Source organism: Manduca sexta, chromosome 18 (genome assembly GCF_014839805.1).
Source record: "Manduca sexta isolate Smith_Timp_Sample1 chromosome 18, JHU_Msex_v1.0, whole genome shotgun sequence".
Taxonomy (NCBI): Eukaryota; Metazoa; Arthropoda; class Insecta; order Lepidoptera; family Sphingidae; genus Manduca; species Manduca sexta.
In genome coordinates, this window is record NC_051132.1 from 10,054,248 (window position 1) to 10,071,788 (window position 17,541).

The window sequence follows — 17,541 nt, forward strand, 5'->3', positions numbered from 1 at the left end:
ACGGATATAAAAACATTTTATTTGTGATACAAGACAGATAGCGCCTTAATTGTTTCTTAAAAATAATCGAGTTATACACAAACAATTACAATAGAAAATAATTTTCTAAATCTTAATTAAATAACTACATGCGTTAATTATTTATATAAAAATTGTACTCTGATATGGTAACTATGTTTAATATAGCAACATTAATGACTAAAAATAAAAGGTTTAAACGCAGCGTTTTTGTATTTTAAAAACGCAAGCGTGAAAACGACCTAAGATTAATACTTATTACTCTTTATAATATAATTTTAATTTGTAATTTATTACAGTTTCGCCAACTAAAAGTTATCACATACGATGCTTAGTGACTTTTTTGTAAAATTGTGGTAATGATTTTCAACTTTAATAAGTCAGTGGTAACTCGCTCTCATTTATACTAAAATTATTTAATAATTAGGTCAAAACAAAATGGAAAAATTCTACTGAAATTAGTCAAATGATTCCCGGTTTTAAAGTAGGATTATTTATCTTTATCTTTAAGTAGGATCGTAGCTTCTCTACAAGTTGTCTGGAAATCCAAACAATCAAGCTACTATTTTTGTAAAATATTATACAACCATATTATATAGACTATTTCATCCACGAAGACGCGCCGCACTACTTTCCCTAATCGTTTACAGTGTGCGTGAGCAGCATGAGTGCACACGCACACTACGATGTATAGCGTCGAGGCTGAAGCTTGAATCAGTCCCCTTCCCCGCGACACCCCACAACACCCCCGCTCATAAAGCGGTGGGGCGCGTCTTGTTGGAAGAAATAGCCTATAGATGGCAAATGTTCTATAATTGGTGTTACGTAGGTTTGATTAATGCTACGCTTTAGATAAGTATGAAAATATAACAATTAAAATCGCAGTATAAAAGTAGAAAAAGGCAGTATGTGCTTTCTACAAAGCGAAGGACAGTATAAAACAATAACAGAAAAACTACAATTTAAGAAATATTTTCAGAAGTTGTGAAGTGCACAACCTTTTAATTAATACATGCAGAAAAATGTAAACTGCGTAAATATCCAACGAATGGAGATAAAGTTACATTATATCCATTATGGGTAATGGAGAAAATTTTATATGCTTGTTACAAAATTTACAATTTGTAAATGCCGTAAAAATATTTTTATTTATTGCAATTTGGAGATATGTTGTATGTTTTGTAAATTGTTATAAAAAATAAGAACTCGTAATATTAATGATATTTTTACGCAGTTTTCTAATCTATTGAAAGTGCTGAGTAATAAATAAACTACTTTTTGCCGGCGATGTAGTTCCCTTCTTCATCCTTGTACAGGTCTTCGTTTATCGCATAATAAGATGGCGCGTTTTGGCAGTCCACCTGAAAATATTAAATGTACTATGAGATTTTTAATTTCTTCGGTCACGTAGTCGTATTATACGATTGCAGTACTGAGGTCTTAGGTTCGATCCCGAGATGAGCAAGGTGGTATTGGGTTTTTCTACTTAGTATCAGTCCGGAGTCTGGAATTTGTGCCCGATATGGCAATAGTCTCGCCTTCTATGATGTCATGGAACGGAATACATACGGCGGGAAGTGGGTGCACCAATCACGCCTCTGCCTACCCCTTCGGCGGCGAAAGTCGTGAGTGTGTGTATATTTTAAGTTTCTTATACCTATTGAAAACAACTGCGGAACATTGACCTTCCCCAAAGATTTCCAGATTGATCTATTAGAAGCGGTGGAGAAGGGATTATATATATCTTTGGGGAGGCCCATGTTCAGCAGTGGACTTCCTGCGGCTGATGATGATGATGATGATGATTGAAAACAAGTTTTAACTTCAAGACGGCCATCTTGAATGGCCATACTGTGTACTTCTTGTTCCCATCCCACTTAATGGAGGGGTGGCCGAAACATACTTACAACCATGTTATACAAAGGACTTGATTTTAACCAACCATCTGCTTAAAGTCAACTACTAACAACAGGGAATACAGGCCCAAATGGTGTTAGAAAAACCCACAGAAAGCATTTCTCGACCTTGAATTCGAATCCAGGAAATTTTGTACCTACAGTAGCTATAATACCTTGTAAAAATAGTCGCACACTCTCGTCCTTTGGTTGAAGACTGTTCCGATGCCGCAAAGAAAAGAGTACATTTGGTTACCGCCAATGGACGGCACGCACCAATGCCACACCTGGAAACAAGCACATAACCCCTATAAAACTCTAATAGTGGTGGGTTATTATATAGTTTGTCAATAGCAACACTTATAATGCATTAATATCCCATCTCATGATACAAGACCATTGGAGGTAATTAGATGCTTAATAGCAATAAGGTTAAAGAATATATTGCTATAAATATGCATCAGGCGTTACTTAATATTCATACTTTTCGTAAACCATGCCTATTGGTAATTAACTTATTAATGTTTTCCAGCAGGCTTAACAATAAACAACATATAGGCATTAAAAAATAAATCTATCAGTTATAATCGTCCAATGTATAGAGAACACAAGAATACAGTCTTAGTTATAATATTTTTTTTTACGTACGGGCACGACAAAGTGGCACCGCTGCACCTGATGGTACTTGGGCCAATATGGCGGGTTTTTACAGCTTATGCACGATGATCGTTATCCGGGAGGAGATAAAATATATCTTACCACCAGCAAAATCATGGCTATTTCTTTTGACGGTCCGGTAAAATGACTTTAATACTAATTATTTTGTTTACCTGGCAGCTCGTTTCAGGGTCTGCGTAGTAGCCCGGTATTTTATCATCGCAGGTGAAGGACAGGCCCTTGGGCACTTCGGTAAAGGCGGGGTAGTCTTCACCAGGGATGAAGTCTTCTAACGCTTGCTGAACATAAGGAATACAGATAGATAGATAGATAGATAATTCTTTATTGAACACCACATAAGTAAAAGAAAATAAAGCCTCTATACAAATTAACTATAGCTAGTGCAACAATAGGCGGTCTTATCGCTAAGAGCGTACTCTTCTAGTGATGTAACGAATGTCATTTTTTGAACATTCGCGAATGCGAATGCGAATGCGAATATCTGCTACCGACATTCGCGAATGCGAATGCGAGTGTTTAGTTTTTGTTCAAATTTGGCGCCAATTTTCTTTGATGATTATTTAAATTTTATTATTATCTAAGATGATAATTATCTAAACATTAAAAAGTTATGTAAAGACTGATAAAAAAATTATAGAAGAATTTGTTTTAGTTTCTTTCTATTGCTTTTAATTTCTTAGTTGCTATTGTGTTACAAGTTCTAATGAGAATTACATTTTTAAGCTTTGTTAAAGTAAACGAAATAATTTTGTTTATTTTTAAAGTTTAATATTCCTCTACTCAAGTGTAATTACTAACTTAAAAACATGGTAAAAATAGTTAATTAATTGGTATGTTTTAAGAAAGAGAGGTATTTTTCTTTGAGAGTCTATAATTTTTTGTTTGTTTAGACTATATTTATAATTAATTGTAGAAGAATATTGTTTTAGTTTAGATTTTGATTTTATTAACCTACTATTACACACACACAGTATTACGAATATTATCTCGGAAGGGATATGAAGAGGCGCAACCAGGGCACCCACTTTTCGCCAATTGTGTTCCGTCTAATAGTGTGACAGGGGCGAGCCTATCGCCATGTCGGGCACAAATTTCACACTCCGGGCTGATACTGAGCAGAAAAACCCAAATATCACTTTGCCCGATCCGGGATTCGAACCCAGGACCTTAGAGCGCTGCCGTACCGCACATGCAGTAGAACTATGCCACCGAGGCAGTCTACTATTATCTTCAAATATTTTTTTTTCTGATATTGACATTCGCAAAACATTCGCAGAAATTTTGCGAATGCGAATGCGAATACGAATATCCAAAAATATGCGAATATTCGCGAATGCGAATGCGAATGCGAATGCGAATATTCGTTACATCACTATACTCTTCCATACAACCTAATACTAAAGCATTTCATCATATAAATAAGTGAAGTTGGATCCGAGAAAAACGTCCCTCATACTGGTTGTAAGAATTTTTTGTATGTGCGCCTACAGCAGCGTCGCTAGCAAAGGTGCGGCGTGTAGCCGCTAGGTGCCGTTGCTTTAATGTTTAACTGTTGAAAATGTAAATAATTTATATACTTTCACAAATATTTTAATAATTTTAAATAGCATTATTAAAATTACTGTAATAATTACAAAACAATACCTATTCAAAATTATTGTATTGAAAAAACAACAAGCCTTTTTCATGGCAGATCCACGTACATTCTGTCATATCTGATATTTTAATGAAATTGAAAAATAATCGACACGGCACAGCGATTTGTAACAATTAAATTCTTTTCCACGCCATTTGCGTGATTAGGCTAAAGAATAAATTCAATTGTAGTATGATGATTGTGTTTAATTATGTGATCATTAGATATTAATATAAAATGCTAACAAAAGACAAGACAGCCGATGAGTAAGGCAAAGGTACAGCGGGAATAGCAATTAAGTGTTTTTCTTTGCTTTGAATGATGAGATAAGCTTGCCGTTCGTCTGATGGTAAGCGAAACGACTACCATCTTACCCAGTGTGGTACCTACAAAGTCGGACTCTCAAATATGAGGTACCTACCACCATTTTATACAAAATAAATGACGAGACTAACAAGATATCCGCTTGATAGTAAAAAGGGCTACCGATAAATAATAGTATTACTACTCAGCTTTCGAATAACATAGTATTAATTTTGCAAATGTTTTGCCATTTCTTTTGTTTCAATGTGTTCCGATATGATGAACAAACCACACGCCTACGTACTTTCCTCTCTTTTCGAGGTGAGTGCGGACTGAGAAATTAGCTAACGGCCGCACCGTTTTTAATAAACAATCCAACTGCTTCATTCGACCCATCTAGAAAATTAACCAATGCGAACAAAGTATTTTTGACATGATTTTAAATGACTTATTTTGATTGATTTATTCTTAATATCGGATCGAATATTAGAATTGGTATCATCTATATATAGGGCCGTGATGCTGTCAACAATGATTCAGAAACACTTCACCAATATGAAACTGACAGTTGCTGACGTTACAGTGTTCCCGACAACAAATTGATAGCGTTAACACGACGCCTTAAAAACCTCAGTTAAGGCTCCTAATTTCTTTTTGAATCCTCGTTTAACTTGAAAAATAAAAAAAACATAACTTACACTCAATGTCTCGTGGATTAAATATAGGAATATCGTTAAATATCCCATGTAGCTCAGATGTAGACCACATATCCTTCGCTGACACGTCATATTCTGTATCGTTCTTTCGGCTCTTAAAGTTATCTGAAAATAAAAATATATAATTTCAATTTGTAATGCAATTTCTTATACGAGTAAGTACTTATGAGTGTAGAATTTTATTTAGGACGTCTCTTTTTGCTCTTTATTCTGTAATATGATTAAGAACAAGTCAAAATGTGGTTATGTACTACTAACGTATGTATTTTACTGAAATAATATGCAAGTTTAGACTACAGGGGTCGTCGACAACATGCATTTCCCATAACGTTAAGTATTGTATAAAGTCATCTTGTCTACCTACATTTCAAGTACTAACATCCAAGCCAGAGCCCCAAATCCACTTATTACATCACATGAGAAATCTCACACGTAACTAGATTTTAAACCATAAAAACACTTTTGTTATGAATGATAATTTAATTTTTAACTAATAACTACGGATCTATGAATATTTCGAAATCCATATATTTATATTAAAATCCTTCCTTAAACACATGATTCCCACATGCAACGGTTTGCTTACTATTCTGGACTCAAAAAGCAATCGATCAATCAATCTGTATCAGTATAATTAGTCTCGGACAATTATAACGCGGTTACCTTATCCCCAATCAGTCAAATAAACAATACTTGACAAAAAGACAGACAAATGTGTGGAAAATATAATAAAAAGCCCAATAATTTCCTGCATGAGAGAATATTACAATTATAGAATGTAAAAAACTCTTTGATTGGAACAATGTATTCGTTCTTTATATTGGTTGGTAGCTGCTTGGCTATTTCCTTTCTCCCTATAACCGATGTCTAAAAGCTATGATGACCACTTCAAGTCGCGCCATATCCTGATCTCAGTCAGGCTTATAAAAAGAACGAAATAAGGTACATTATTTTTTCTTATATCGTATGATACAATAAGAAGTAATACAACAATAAGTGTGTAAATCAAAATGTTTCTAAATGCAAGCTTTCAAATATTTCGCTCTTACAAAACCAAATTTTGTATCACAACATCAACTATACAATATAAGTAATATAACTATGTATCCTTAATGAAACCAGCGCGAACCACAGATCAAACTCTTCCGTGTGTGGCCAACTGACCTCACTAATTAGACTGAAATACGACTCACATTGCAACCGGAATCGCAGGAACAACTAGTTTATACCACAATTTTATGATAGATGTCGCAAGTGTGTCGAAAAAGGGTCACTCTGAAGATACCGCAATAGTTATTGTGTTGTGATTATATCTTTTCCCACATAAGTTAAGCAATTTGCGAACATCGAAATCTTGTAGGTAGTTTGCGAACGCGTTCTAATCTACCATCTTGACTGCCCGGGTGTGAATATTAGGGTCCCGTAGATGCAAGAAAAACGTCACTATGATTTGCTTTGTCTATGGAGTTATCAGTGGCGTGATGTATTTGGGGCCGAGGGGTAAGTAATCATGTTTTGCGGGACGGCAAATTGCGTAAAATAAAACCTTTATTTTTTTACTTTTTTTGCATGTTGTGGCTACGGAGGGAGGGGAGAAGCGTTCATGGCTCTTATTTCTTGAAATTACTATTTTTTTTGCTCGCGCCACGACCTTGGGCGGTAAATTTTGGGTCCGCCCAAGGCTTGAGGTACTCACGCTACGTGGTGTTCGGACTGATGACGTGCGCTCTGTATGCGTCTTTAGCGTGCTCGTATTATGTACTGACAACTGCTTCGCGTTCACAGTTGGTAAGAATGTGTTATAAATTATAGTTGTCGAAGTTTTACAAAAAACTTGCAAAATGAATGTGAGCCATTTGCCTATTTTTTAAAATATTTACTGTATACTAAGTTTGTAACATGTATGCTTGATAGAGTGCGAGGACGATTTAAATATGACATGGAACGTTAGCGAGTGAGCGAGTGAGAGATATGCGGATGAGCGAAAGAGGTTGTGTGTGGGTATACAGGGACAGGACATAATTTTGAAAATATGGCGTACAAAGTGCTTGTAAGTTTTAATTCAATGATAAAGATTTAAAGAAAGAACACTGCTTCAATCCCACCTTCATATTATATTATTTACCATTATTGTGAGACCCTTTCCAATACATTTCTTAACACTGATCGTAACAACATTACAATGTTACCGCTGCGCTGGCTTACTATGTATTCTGTATGTCGCGCCTGGTCTATTGTCGGCTATTTGGCAACGTATAATTTCACTTTTTTCTCACATCCACTGTCAACCCGCTCGTATTAATTACACGTAATTGCTTACGCTACAATATATGTCCTTTGTTACATTGTATTTGTTTTTGTCACCGTCGCACGAATGCTCGTATCAGTTTCCTAATATTTTTGGGCTAGAACCAAAATTCTTCTACATACCTAACTGGTATATTTAAAAATATAATCCTTAATTTCAATAAAAATATTTAAAGTAAAAACTAAATATCAATAAATACTTCGTCTTCTGTTATAATTCAACCTGATGTTCGTAAAGAATTGTTCGGAACTCTACAAGAAAATACGACGCGTACTTAACAGTTTTTAAGACATAATTACTTCATTGTTAATGACTGATGTCAAGTTATTAAGGTAATGATGATTATCTATAGACAACTAATCGTCAGCTTCGAACCTTTAGCTTGATTGCAGTTAAATTTATCTTGGATCACGATAGCTTGGAAAAATTTGCTCCAAAGATGCATCCCATTATATCATAAGTACATGAAGTTTGACATAAATTCATAGGATTATCATTAACGAACCTTTGGATACTACCAAATAGACACTACAAGTTTATAATACAACATTAATTATTGTAATGAAATATTTAAAATATAGTCTACTTTTATTAAAAAATTACATATTAAAATTTTAACAAAACAATTTATAAGAAATTTTAATTTAAATTTTTGTAAGCCCTCTAAAATCAAATCCTAGTCTATAAAGCGTGATGCACATCAATCAAACTGAAATTCTATACAAAATAATAACAATTATCTTTTAAAACCACAAGCTTTGATATAGGCAAGACAGTCATCTTATTCTTATTGTCCCGAGCAAAAATCTATGCAAATAGATTGCAAGATACGCGATACTGGTAACATTTCATAACCATTGCGGTTTGTGACACTAGTTGCAGGTCGCGGTTTTGCTTAGATTATATATTTCATCGTGGGAACTCTCGGTAATATTTTAATTGAGTTGATTAAATAAGGAGCATATCCTCTCACGGCTTTCATGGAGTTTTAAGGATAACTTGGAATATATTAATGACTTTAGTGTATAAATTGTGTTCCTTATTGTGTAATCATAGACATTTGGCATTCTTATACTGGATTAAGACAAATAAAAGTTGGCAATCGATTATAATATTTAACAGAACTTTTTGTATGTGTCTGTATCTCCTATTAAATAATATTTGAGAAGTATTTAGCAACGACCAAATAATTATTATATTTTATATATGTTTCTTACATTCCCAGTAGCTACTTTAGTAAAATAATTGATCCGAAAAGGTTGTTTCTAAATTCTACAGGTCTTCTACGAGGAAAATCACTCAATGTAATAAATTAACAAAGAATTAAAGTCCGCCAAGCAAGGACGTTCTTGTGAGAAAAGATTGTGATATTACTAAATAATCCACATTATTACAAAGATTCAACAATTAGTGAGTGCGTGCTTGTATGTTTTAGATAAATTTCAAACTTTTTTACAAACAAAATTACCTTCCTAAATAAGGAATTGAAACGACTGTTAGTCATTGAAACTATTTTGGGGATAATATCGCGGTTTTTTGTATTATAATTTCTCCCGACGTTTCACACACTTTGGAGCCTTCGTAGTCCGCCCCGTGTCCACGATGCAGTCTTCGAAACGTCGGAAGAAAACTAGCAAAATAGTTTTATATAAAATAAATGTTTTTATAGCATACACCCAATTCCGTTGGCTCGCTATAACTTTATTGCTGCTATTTAAAACTAATCTTCACTTCCCACGAGATGAAGCAATGAGTACAATGAAGAATGTTTGAGCATCAATTTACCTTCGCTTTTTGTTGCGATAAATTTTTGCGACATGAAATTGTGACAGCTTGTTAAGATTTTGAACTCAATCATACTTTACGCTGTATTTTATACCTGTATTTTTAGAGATAAAATCTTGATATCTTTGGTAGTATGCTGAGTCTCCATGATACATTAAAATTAATTGCCTTTTGAAAAAAGACCAGAACTAATTAAAGGATTCTAAGTAACAGTTCAAATTTAGGTCTTTCTCTCATGAACCAAGAATCACGGGTTCGAAGGTTTCTTTTAATTAACTTATAAAATCAAAATAGATTATTAAATTCGAAATAGTTTATTTGTATTACTGTGCATTTATTTTGAACATTTACTAACTAACTTTTAATAGAAATATCGTAAGAGATAAGGAAATGGTCATTGTAACAAAGCAATACTCTCAAAACAGGCTCAAATAAAACAGGTCAGTCATTTTTAAGCCAGCATAAATCTACATTATCTTAATTTGATATAAGCTTCAAAAATTTAGAGCCCGATTTCCCAGCATTTATCTGATAACAGCATGGAATACATCCCAAGCATGCATGACGACCTAAAAACTTAATCGAACAATCAAATGATTATAAAAACAACACCGACACGGTTGGTGATTTTTAAGGTCATGTACCATAATATTGCTGGGCTTAGGACAATTAGCACCTGCGGGGTTTTTCATAATGACAAATATTTAAATGGAATTTGCGGTCACAACGCATCCACTATCTATTAATATTATTTATATACCAGTTTTTTAAAGTAATTTTATTCTGAATGGCGAGGTATTAAACTGTTTTTATTCATTCGATATTTGTGCAGCCCCGGATCTTAAATTTTTTTAAGGCGGGGCAAAATCTGAATAATGCCGCCCCTAACCGCCTATATTTTTACTAATAATTAATTTATGTGTGTTATATACTGGATGTCTTAGTAGTCAAAGTTGCGTTAATGATGAGATGTGTATTCGTCTGCCAAGTTTGAATTTCCCGCCCTCTAAATTCGCCGCCTGGGGCACGGGCCCTGGCTTGCGTGCGTGTGATATACCTTAATTTCTATAAAACGTTGTAAAAACAATTTAATAAACTTTTTGAGTATAAAATGGCTTTAAAAATCAATGCCTTATAGTTTTACAATACTATATCGGTTAACTGTCTACAGAAAATCTCGTGACCGTGGCCAGAAAAATGCTTTATTAACCGTTAAACTGCAATTTTCCAATAATGTAGAAGCATCACGGATATGTACACACACGAACTGGCGTGTGAATCTTTCTTCCTACAATCACTTCCTACATTACTGTCGATACGAACGCGAACATACCGAAATCCTTACTTTATCTGATAATTAATTTAAATTATTTTATGTTAGGTATATTCTATTTAATTGATTTTTTCTAAGGTCATAGTTATTGTTGTAACTAGATAGCGTTTGAGTACTTGATTTGTTTTAGTTTTTAATAAATTACAAATTGTAAACTTGAACTTTTTTGTGTCACATATTTACTATATTTAGAAATATTATTTTCATTATATTACATTTTTTTTATTGTTAAAAAAAATCTATGAACCACACAAATAAAATTAGTTACCTACTAAAGATTCAGGAAATATAAATTAAAGATTTCTTATGTTTACGCGAATGTTAGACATTGAAATTAAACAAATTTTCCGGATTCTATCGCGGTTTTTTGTTTTTTATTTTTCTCCCGACGTTTCGAAGACTTTGCAGCCTTCATGGTCCGAAGGTCCATGGTCCTTCAGTCCCCCCCCGTAACCATGAAGGCTGCAAAGTCTTCGAAACGTCGGGAGAGAAATAAAAAACAAAAAACCGCGATAGAATCCGGAAAATTAGTTTAATTTCAATATAAATTAAAATTTACAAATCTAACGTACAGCCCTAGCAAGTTCATTTAATGTTACGTATTCTATTCAAATTGCTTTACCTTAACATTCCAAAACAAATCCCCTATTCTACTGGAAATTTATCGACTCTACATTTATCATTTTTCCGGAATTTTAAAATGGCATCTCTATTTAATAGTCTTCTGATCTTTATTTATTAACTTATAGTATTTAATAAACTCACAATTAAACTAACAAGTCTTAAGCAACGTACATTATCATAATGAAACTGCCGTAACGCGCTAAAAAAATAACTCCGGCCACATGTGAACTGCGTAAGCCATAGCTATTTCACATGATTGTAAGCGACGGAAAATCCGCGGCGTAATTACCTCGCAATGTGACGATGCCCTAAACATTGCGTGCAGTTGCGCGTGAGTTTATACAATAGTTTCAAATGATTTACTATTTATTTATAAATTATAAGTATTTTGAAGTAAAAATAAAAATTCTTTTCATTATTGTGTGCGATGTTAAGATTTTGGTTTACTTATAGTACAAAGTGTTTGTATTATTAGCATGTACAAAAAATGATTCGAAATACATAAAATTATAATACAAGTAAGAAATAATCTAATATATTAAACAATTATGGAAAATTAACGAAACCTCCATTTTTTATATGACAATGGTATTACTAATGCAACAACAAATTCTTAAATAAGTATTATTAATTTTGCAGCTAACTTTATAGTATAAAATTATAGATATGAATTTAAATAAATAATTAAGCCTTAAACGAGTCTCTTACCGATTCCTTCAAAAGTAGGAGATATCCCAAATCAGTCGTGATTAATAAGAAGAGCAACAAAAGTAATCTAAATGAAAAAGAAATGTTTCTCTAAAAGCAAAAATAATTAAAAATTATATTTTAATTTAAAAAATGATTAATAAGAACCGGAAAAATTTATTATTTTTTCTTATAACAATATTCAAATTAGTACAATTATTATAATCTTGAAACTTTTTTCACTTCCTACTTTATTATCACATATCACTATTACTATAATACATACCAATTATAAACTAACACGGAATGTGAATACACACTGAGTAACGACAGAATGTAACTGAAATCGGATAGCGCAAACTGTCTCGTTTTATACTGAGCCGTAAGAATCGTATGGATATTCCCATTACAAATATTACTCATGTTTGTTAAGCCTCGTGTGGTCCCGCGGCTACAAAATTGTTTCTATAAATTAACCTTATAGGAGCTAGTTGTTTACCACCGTTGTCGGACGAAAACACAATTTAGTCAGGCTTTTATCGCTATTGGTAGTTGATAATTGTTACAAAACACGATATATAAAATAATTTATCGAGTAAAATGAACCTTTTTACCTGAAATTATTATAAGAATTTATGGTTTTAATAAACAGCTAATGAGATGCTAGTACTATTTGTTTTTGACGGAAAATTTACTCATTACGTATAAATACAATAATAGTAATGTAAAAGTTATTATGTCGTCGATTTGTGTTATTTTCCAAAAATAAAAGATATTTTATTTTTTATAATTTTTCCTTATCATAATACGACAAGAAATACATCTGTATAGAATTCTAGTAATTTCTGTATTTGTTAAAATATTTTTTTTTACAACTTTACTGCAAAAATAACTCTTAATATTATAAAAGTAAAGAAAATCTTATCCATACTATTATTTGAAGCTTCCCACGCTCGCGCCGGTCACCGCAACAATCCGATTGTAAACTTCAGTGTAGGCATTTTTGTACGCTGCATTTTACACGAGAAAGGACCGATGGAATGGCGAACAAAAATTGGTTTATATTTAGTCTTAAGGAGATTATTGAAGACATAACATGCATTTGTAACATGGAGACATTAATTTACGGTTTGCCGCCGCACTCTCCTTACTCCATCTACCTTCTAAAACCCGTCACGACTCTTCCCATTGCTACCAAATGATGCCTTTCAATTCTTTTATAAAACCAAGTGACAAGACCACCGGAAAAAAACCATAAAACTGTTAAAAATTACTGTTTTGTCAAGAAATACACTATGTTTTGCTGCCAATCGAGTAAATTTCTTCCCTCTAAAAGTTCCCCCAACATTTGTTCGCTCCAAATCTCCGCCAATTTCGTCGAAGAAACTTATTTAGGGAGGAACTCTGCATCTAGCAACAGTCTCTAAAAATTTCGCAGGTCACAAGGTTCGCCAGCTGCTACAAATGTCATATTAGTTCGTCAACCGATACTCTATTTGAACACTATTTCGCTAGCATCAGGCGTTGTGGAATTGGTTTACCATGTCCGTATAGAAGACCGACTTTTTCTCTGCGTAGGGGACGTTTCGACAAAGTTATAATGGGTGACGTAATATTTTCACCTAAATACTAGATAAATTTGCTGTATTTTAACAACTAGCCTTGCTAATACTAAAATTAAACTATTTTTCGGATTTTATTGCAGTTTTTGTATATTAATTTTCTCCCAACGTTTCGAAGACTTTGCAGCCTTCCTGGTCACGGGGAGGACTGCCTCTAGCCAAAAATAGTTTAATTTTTATGTCAACATTCGCGTAAACATAAGAAATCATTGCTAATACTAAATAAATAAAACCGTTTTTTTTTAAACTATCATGGAAATTGGTTACCATTACAATGTCAAGCAAACTCATTCTTACCTAATGCCATTAACAGGTAATAGTCATAATTCATCATTCGGTAATTTTATTAACAATTAATTGAAATACCAATAGGTTATTAAATCTTTTTTTTCGTACACGACAGGTAATGTTCGTTGAATGCTTTCACGTTATGAAAAAAACGATGCTAGTTTTTTTTTTATAGACACGTGGTTGTTAAAGGTGATGGATGGGTAGTGTGTTACTATTGTTAAATTATTACGTGCATTATAAAATATTGATTGTTTGTTGAATTTGTAGAAAATGAATGTTTTGCACTACACTGATTTGTTTGAACTTCCTCGGTGGTGTAGTTGTTTCCAGTACGACTGCAGTCCTGAGGTATCGGGTTCAATCCCTGAGTTGGACGATAGGCTCAATCCCTGTCGCATCAGGGGACGGTATACCCACGGCGGAAAGTGGGTGCCACAGTTGCGCCTCTGCTTACTCCTTCTGGGATAAAAGGCATGTGTGCGTGCGAGTGTGATTTGTTATAAATTAAATGGGATATGAGATAAGTTTCTTAGAAGATATAACATTTTAAATGTTGTAATTTACGATTTTATTAATTTACATTATGCATTCATCATATTTATTTTACAAATTAGATATACCAATAATAAATTCCGATCAATCACATGATGGTTCTCAAGTCGTCTTAAACATCAGTACGAATTGGCAGGCTTCATATACCTTGACAGGGGCGGCTGCGGTCGCAGACTAGACACTTCAACGTCAGAGGAAGCCCGCAGCCGTCCCTAATGCGCCGAAGAGGGCCACCGCGGAGTTTTAGCTGGTAGGCCGTGCATAGGTTTAAGTTGTATATAGGGTTAGGGACTCGGCCCGGCGCGGCGGTCGCCCGAAGGTCGTCATCAAATCCGGGCGGCTCAACGCCGGGCCGTAAGGCACGGTTACCCCAGCATAACCGCTCAGTCGCCCCCCACGAAAGCTGGGTTGTAGTAATAAGGGACTTTCTCCGCGAAACAAAAAAAAAAAAAAGAACTTCATATACCTTCGAAATTCTCCAGAGAACGTCTCAAGTATTCTCACAATGTTTTCCTTCATCGAGCAAATGATAATTCACAAAGAATACACACATAACTTTAGAAAAGTCAAAAGTGCGTGCCTTTTGATTTTAAACCCGCGGATATTCGTCTCGGCAGTCCTTTCCACTCCTAACTAGGTTAACTTAAATAAAATAATCTAAACGTATTTTCCTTATCATTTATAAGTACATATGTGTAGGTTCTATATAAAACAGTACAAAATCATTTTTTTAAAACCAAACTTTATTTAAATGTTCTAAAAAAAAAAAACTTGAAATTGTATTTCATCTCAATCAATTGAGGATAACTGCTTTATAATTCCGTTGTAAGATTCTACCCGAACTTACATCCAAACGTTGCAAGTTTAATAAAAGCTCGTGACAAAGCTTTAGGCTCGTAATCATGACCTCAGCATAGCCTAAAACTGGACCATCCGAAAGTGGTCCGTTCACCGACATAGCAACGTGGGAATTGTTCCGAAATGACCGACTAATGCGATGTGAGTACTAAAATGTCAATTATGAATGGTCTTGAAGGCAGCGCATCGAATATGATGAAGCAATGCTAAGGAATCCGAAGGCATATGACCTGTTACTTTGTCTATTCTCAGATGAAAGCAATAAGGGTTGTAGTTTGTAAATGGAACTAATTTATAGATAAATTATAATTCCTATTATTATAAAATAAATGTAAAAAAATCTTATGTTAAGAACCTTGTATGCAAATGTCCCCCCTGGCAAAGGTCTTTTCTAAGTTCTCATGATAATTATCAAGTTAAACAGGTCGCCAGAGCCACGTCAATCAAAGATGAGATTGAGTGCTAAAGGTATTTATATCTCAATAAGTATGGGTCTAAACGAAAAGAAAGTCACCGACTTAGCCCATCGGATTAGCAAGCTGAAGTGACAGTGAACAGGGCACATAGCTCGCAAAACTGATGGCCGATAGGGCATGAAGGTGCTGGAGTGGAAGCCACGAACTATCAAGCGCAGCATCGGACGTCCACCCACGAAGTGGACAGATAACCTCATAAAAGACGCAGAAGGTCGCTGGTTGCGGGCCGCTTCCAATAGGTCGATCTGGAAATCTTTGGGGAAAGGCTCATGTTCAGCAGTAGACATCATGCAGATGATGATGATGATGATGAGTGAAGCCACATAGTAGTAGTATCATTCAGAAACATCGTCATAGTAAACGTGTTACAATTTCTAAACAAATTCACACTCACATATTCCAAGCTAATTGCCAAATCTACCAAGTTTAACGTAAATATTATACCAATAATCTCGAACAAAGGCTTGTTAACAAATTATTAGTGTGATCCAATTGTTAACAGAAAGTGGTCGCAGGCGAAGGTCGTGTGGTCGCAACCTTATAGTATGTTCCCACAATTTGCTCGCAATCTTAACGATGAGCTTGTATTGCGACCAAGGTATTTTGATACATAAAAACTGTTTTGTCATTTTTTCTAGTTAGGATCGTATCAAAAAAATGTTGATATAAAGCATTTAGGATATGCATTTTTAGAGTACGAAATATATGGATACGGCTGTTATGCTTAGAGCTTACAAAGAAACTTAAACCAAAAATATAATCTACACTCTAAATACTTATGTGAAAACACAAATTTGTGCTCAAAAATCTGTAATAAACGTTCGTCACTAACCAAAACGACTGCTTTAATTCCATTAGGAAAACAAATTTTGTATTTATGAGTAAGAAAAACAATCTCGTTTTTTAGTTAAGTAGGTACTTATAGCTTCATCTAATTTCGTAGTTACCGTTTAGTTTAAATAAAACTGACGAACATGCCCATTAGATTAAATATTGGATTAAAATAATAACTTTAAATAGGTAAAATATATTCAATAAAATCATAATTCAACTGCAAAAATCATCACGAAATAAAAGAAAAAAATCCACAAGCATCAAGAAGGTTAATCATAATAGATCGATATATAGGCCTCAATTACCTAACTTGTAATAACAGGCGATATCTGATGATGGGCGATGTTACCAAACATCTAAAAACAGTGTGAACAGAGTTATTACTTAATAGGCTTATTTAATAATTACAGGCCTGGGATAATAAATGAAATGACCGTAGAGCCAATTGAATTAAGGGAACTATTATTAACGTTTCAAAAATAGTATATACTAGCTTTTGCTCGCGACTTCACGCGCGTGAAAGAGTTTTCCGGGATATTTTTTTGCGACTTACTTGATCTGTATCGTTATATTATGACCAAATTATACAAAATCAGTATCAATTTTAGCCTTTGTGTTAAACTGATATATAACCAATATTACTGTAAAGTTTCATTCAAATCCGTTCATTAGTTTTTTCGTGAAAGAGGAACAAACATACATCCATCCTCACAAACTAGCATTTGTAACATTATGTAGGAAGGATACCAAAATGTTATGTTTTTGACATTAATAAAGATACTTTATAAGTTAAATATACCTATTAATTTACACAACAATTCATATTCGACTTATGTATCTCATTCCCGTAGGCCGTTGTGTCAAAAATGAGATTAAAAATAATCATGTTGGTAAAAATAAAAAAAAAACACAATTTATGGTTCCC

The 17,541-nt window shown here is 33.9% G+C and overlaps 1 protein-coding gene across 2 annotated transcripts; it reads right to left on the reverse strand.

Moving 5' to 3' along the window:
• On the reverse strand, window positions 1-12,318 carry LOC115439785 (U-scoloptoxin(01)-Cw1a). 2 transcript variants are annotated; one of them, XM_030163774.2, is made up of 5 exons: window positions 12,270-12,318; window positions 5,229-5,351; window positions 2,744-2,869; window positions 2,090-2,200; window positions 1-1,379 (listed from the first exon to the last, which is right to left on the reverse strand). In XM_030163774.2, exons 2-5 carry the CDS (start codon window positions 5,316-5,318, stop codon window positions 1,290-1,292), a joined length of 417 nt encoding a protein of 138 aa, XP_030019634.1. In that variant the 5' UTR covers window positions 5,319-5,351; window positions 12,270-12,318; the 3' UTR covers window positions 1-1,289. The 2 variants fall into 2 exon arrangements, with proteins under 2 accessions (XP_030019634.1, XP_030019635.1); XM_030163775.2 differs by lacking the exon at window positions 12,270-12,318 and adding an exon at window positions 12,005-12,094.
• Between the last annotated feature and the right edge of the window lie 5,223 nt (window positions 12,319-17,541).